Source organism: Sinocyclocheilus rhinocerous, unplaced genomic scaffold (assembly GCF_001515625.1).
Source record: "Sinocyclocheilus rhinocerous isolate Xijiao unplaced genomic scaffold, SAMN03320098_v1.1 scaffold938, whole genome shotgun sequence".
Lineage (NCBI taxonomy): Eukaryota > Metazoa > Chordata > Actinopteri > Cypriniformes > Cyprinidae > Sinocyclocheilus > Sinocyclocheilus rhinocerous.
Window position 1 is genome coordinate 717,578 of NW_015665007.1, and position 3,749 is coordinate 721,326.

The 3,749-nt window shown below is 35.0% G+C and overlaps 1 protein-coding gene across 1 annotated transcript in view; it reads right to left on the reverse strand.

Moving 5' to 3' along the window:
- pds5b (PDS5 cohesin associated factor B) overlaps nucleotides 1–3,749 on the reverse strand; it is a 43,668-nt gene that overhangs the window by 33,253 nt on the left and 6,666 nt on the right. The window contains exons 7-8 of the mRNA XM_016541783.1: nucleotides 3,540–3,620; nucleotides 2,756–2,896 (exon numbers count right to left, since the gene is read on the reverse strand). Coding sequence (XP_016397269.1) covers nucleotides 2,756–2,896; nucleotides 3,540–3,620 — 222 coding nt within the window. The remainder of the gene's footprint in view (nucleotides 1–2,755; nucleotides 2,897–3,539; nucleotides 3,621–3,749) is intronic.

Here is a 3,749-nt window from a genome sequence, read left to right on the forward strand (position 1 = left end):
ATGATGAACCTAAACTCAGACATGATCAAAATATATTGAAAGCTTTAAATTACTACTTTAAAACGAAATAATTCAAATCGAAAATGGACTCCTAATAAAATAAACTCTTTCATTATGTAATCCGTGCATTTCTCTCTAAAGGCACATCCAATTAGGAGATGGCGAGTCATTTTTTCATCACTATAATTGATGGAAGGCCCGATTATAATTTGTGTTTTATTTTATAATTCCGTACAGTTAAAAAATAAAACACTAATTATAATGGCATATATGTAAAACTTTGTCCTATAATTGTATAGCTGCTTTTTCAGATTTTTATGTTGCTCTGTTCTGAATACCTTAAAATTTAAAGGATTTGCTGCAACGCAATTTTGTATGATATGTTAATTATTTATATTTTTTATCCATGCAGCAAATGCTTTAAAAAACAGCTTTAAAATTACTTTATTGCATTCCATACGCTTTTAAAGTACTTTTCACTATACATTTTACGGGTAGCTTGAATGTAAACATTGTCATGAATTTGTTGTATTCCCATTTGTAAAATAGCTAACAAATTTATTGTTGTAGGCTAACCCGATCTCATGAAAGTGCGTATAGCACGATTTTCTGCTTCTATTTGGCGTAATATTTCTATGCAGAAATTGACTTTGGCATGCAGAAGACTGATAAATTCATAATTAACGGCATGGGTTCAGTCGACAGAAATACGGGACACACAGGCCTATAATAACTGCTGAAATGTTTCCAGGTCAAATCTCAGATCAGTCGGAGCGCTCATGGTACTCACAGTGCGTACAGCCGTACACCTGCAGGCGCCACAGACTTGGACGGTTGTCGTGGTAATAAACACCGTAAACAGCAAAGGTTCGCGTGTTCGCGCTTAATGCGCATATCCTATATGAAAAGCATTTTAGGGGGCCCTTGGCTTTTGGGGGCCCTTGGCTTTTGGGGGCCCAAGGCGGTCGCCTACCTTTGCCTAATGGGTAAGTCCGCCCCTGAATACATCATCTAAATATGCTAACTGTTCATAGCGATTTCAAAATAAAAGCTCAAACCTTCACTCTGAGTTACACGTTTTGATGTCCCCATATGTCGTAAAAAATGGCCAAATATTTAAAGAACGTTGTTTAGTCAATATTAAACAAGGATTAGATCTCTCTGTAAAGTGTAAAAACAATCGTCAGGCCGCTGGGGCCTCTGCAGTCCTTTGATATAACGCATAATGTGCGTTAGTTCTATTGTTTATAATACATTATGCATTTTTACAGTTTTGTTCAATAAAACCATGATAACTTGCTTTTGATACTTTATTTGAACCAATTATTATTGCCTCACTGCTATTATATTCTATATTCTAAGTCATTTAAAGGCTAATGCTTGCTTAGGTCTGTTTTTATTACCTCAAATGTATTATAAAATGTATTATAATTATCCGATTACTCGATTAATCGTCAGAATAATCCACCGATCACTCGATTAACAATATAATCGTTAGTGACAGCCCAAGTACATAACATTTTAAAAATAAATAAAACTAATAATAATAATAAAAATGGTAATAATGAAATAAAACCACACACTGAGCAAATATCAAGCAAGCAGAGGCTGATATAATGTATATAATAATTCAAAAATGAATAAAAAAAAACAACAACAAAAAACAATCACAAGCAAAAAAATGTTTTTTTTAGTGGCTAGTGGGATTAAGTAAAAGGGCCAATGGCTGATATAATGAATATAATAATTTAAAAAAGTTAATAATAATAATAATATAATATAGTAAATTAAATCCAAAATAAATAAATAAATAGAATAAAACAGGCTCACAATTTACATAAAATATTTTGAAAACAGAAAACAGGCATTATGCATTCATAATGCCTGAACTGAAGGAAAAGAACAGAAGGAAAGTTTTGAAAAACTTGATCATCATTAAATCAATCATGCGTTCTTTACACAAGCAAAAAAGTTTCTCTAATATCCCTAACGATGACCAAACGCCATGTATCGTCACCAGTGTTGGGCAAGTTACTTCCAAAATGTAATACATTATTGCTCTCCGCAAAAAAAAATAAAAAAAATAAATAAAAAATTCACACTCTTCACATTAACAAATATGTGCTTGGCCCGAGCTCAGGCTGAACGTCACGGATTGCATCTCGGTTTCCTTTCCGTGAACTTTTGCAGAGCACCGCGCCACAAAAATTAACCCAAGTCAGCAGCATTTTACTTTTTTTTTTACAGCAGCATATGTCTTTTTTCTTTAGTTTTGTTAATCTGTTAATTATTTAAGTCAATATATATTTCACGTATTAATTCCTTTTATAAGTAGACTATGATTTAATAAAAACAGATTGTTATTTTTAGTTAAACTTAATTTCTGTTGCTCGTCTGCGCTCGTCCGCTGCATTCTTTCTCTTCTCCGACCCCGCAGTATGCCCATCTCACAAATGTAGAATCCGTCTCAGTCATCTCAACCATCGAATTACAGCAACCGGAAATAGACAAAATATTTTACCCGAGGAATTTATTGTCTGGTGCTGTTCTGCGGTGTTGGTAAATAAATTCACCACTTAATTTTGAGTTAAAATATGTTGTTGTAACGTGCGTTACTGAGATTGTAACGAGTAATAATATTACCCAAATTTTATTAGTAATGCGTTATATTACAGCAAAAAGTAATATACTACTGTAATATCGTTACTTTTGTAATGCGTTACTCCCAACACTGATCGTCACCAAGCCATCTTACCTTGAGCTTGAACTCCAGCTGCGGCAGGACAGACAGCAGTAGATGGCTGTCGATGTTGTAGAGCTCCAGGATTAGGTCAAAGACATGTTCTGACAGATCACTGACTGAAGTCTTCCCCAGCATCAGCACCTGGTTAAAGAACTGAGAGACACCAAACTGTACATCATACACTGGCATCCATCAGAGTCTACCGCACGGCACTGGAAAACGGCACCCCTTTAAACTCACTGCATAACCGTCTGGCATCAGCATTTAATATGGTGTTGATTAAAGATTAGTTTGAGAAAGCTGGTATTAGATCAAAATAAAAAAGTAAGTGGCTTCATCTATGAACGGGAGAAGCCATCTTCAACAGAGCGCTTGTACAGAACAGAAAGTAAATCAGGCCTTGCTGATATATTAGCATTATTGAGAAGGATTCTCCTCCACACTTATTTTCACTATCTCTACTGCTTTTAATGAGCACTGCAGGGAATAAAGTTCATAGCATAACAGCGTTGCACGCTCCTGCGGGTGTTACTGATGAATGTGTTTAAGCTCAACATGCTGTTTGAGCATGGAAAGGCACTCTTGATCTCCGGTTAATGTTGCAAGCCTCAACGAGTTTTCAAAAGCGAAAGGTCTGGAGTCAAATCATGAAGGTTCATTAGAGATTATTCACGATTTAAATAAATGAGAAGACCTTTCTTGTACCTTTGTAAGTCAGCATGATTTTGGCACAGCCGACGAGAGGTAGGGTGTACATTCTATGTAAATTTAACTATAATATATCATGTTTACTCACGTTGGTAATGTATGGCTCTATGGCCTGAGCAGTTCTCTTCAGCAAGGCTTTGGCCAGATCGTATGCTTGCTTGTTGAGGTTCTGTAAGACAAGATGGAGAAATAAAAAAAATAATATTTTTGTTTTATGTAAATCTCATGAAACATGTCAAGAAACAAACACTAAATAAAATGAAACCTATGCTCAGATTTGTTGTGGTTTACTAATATA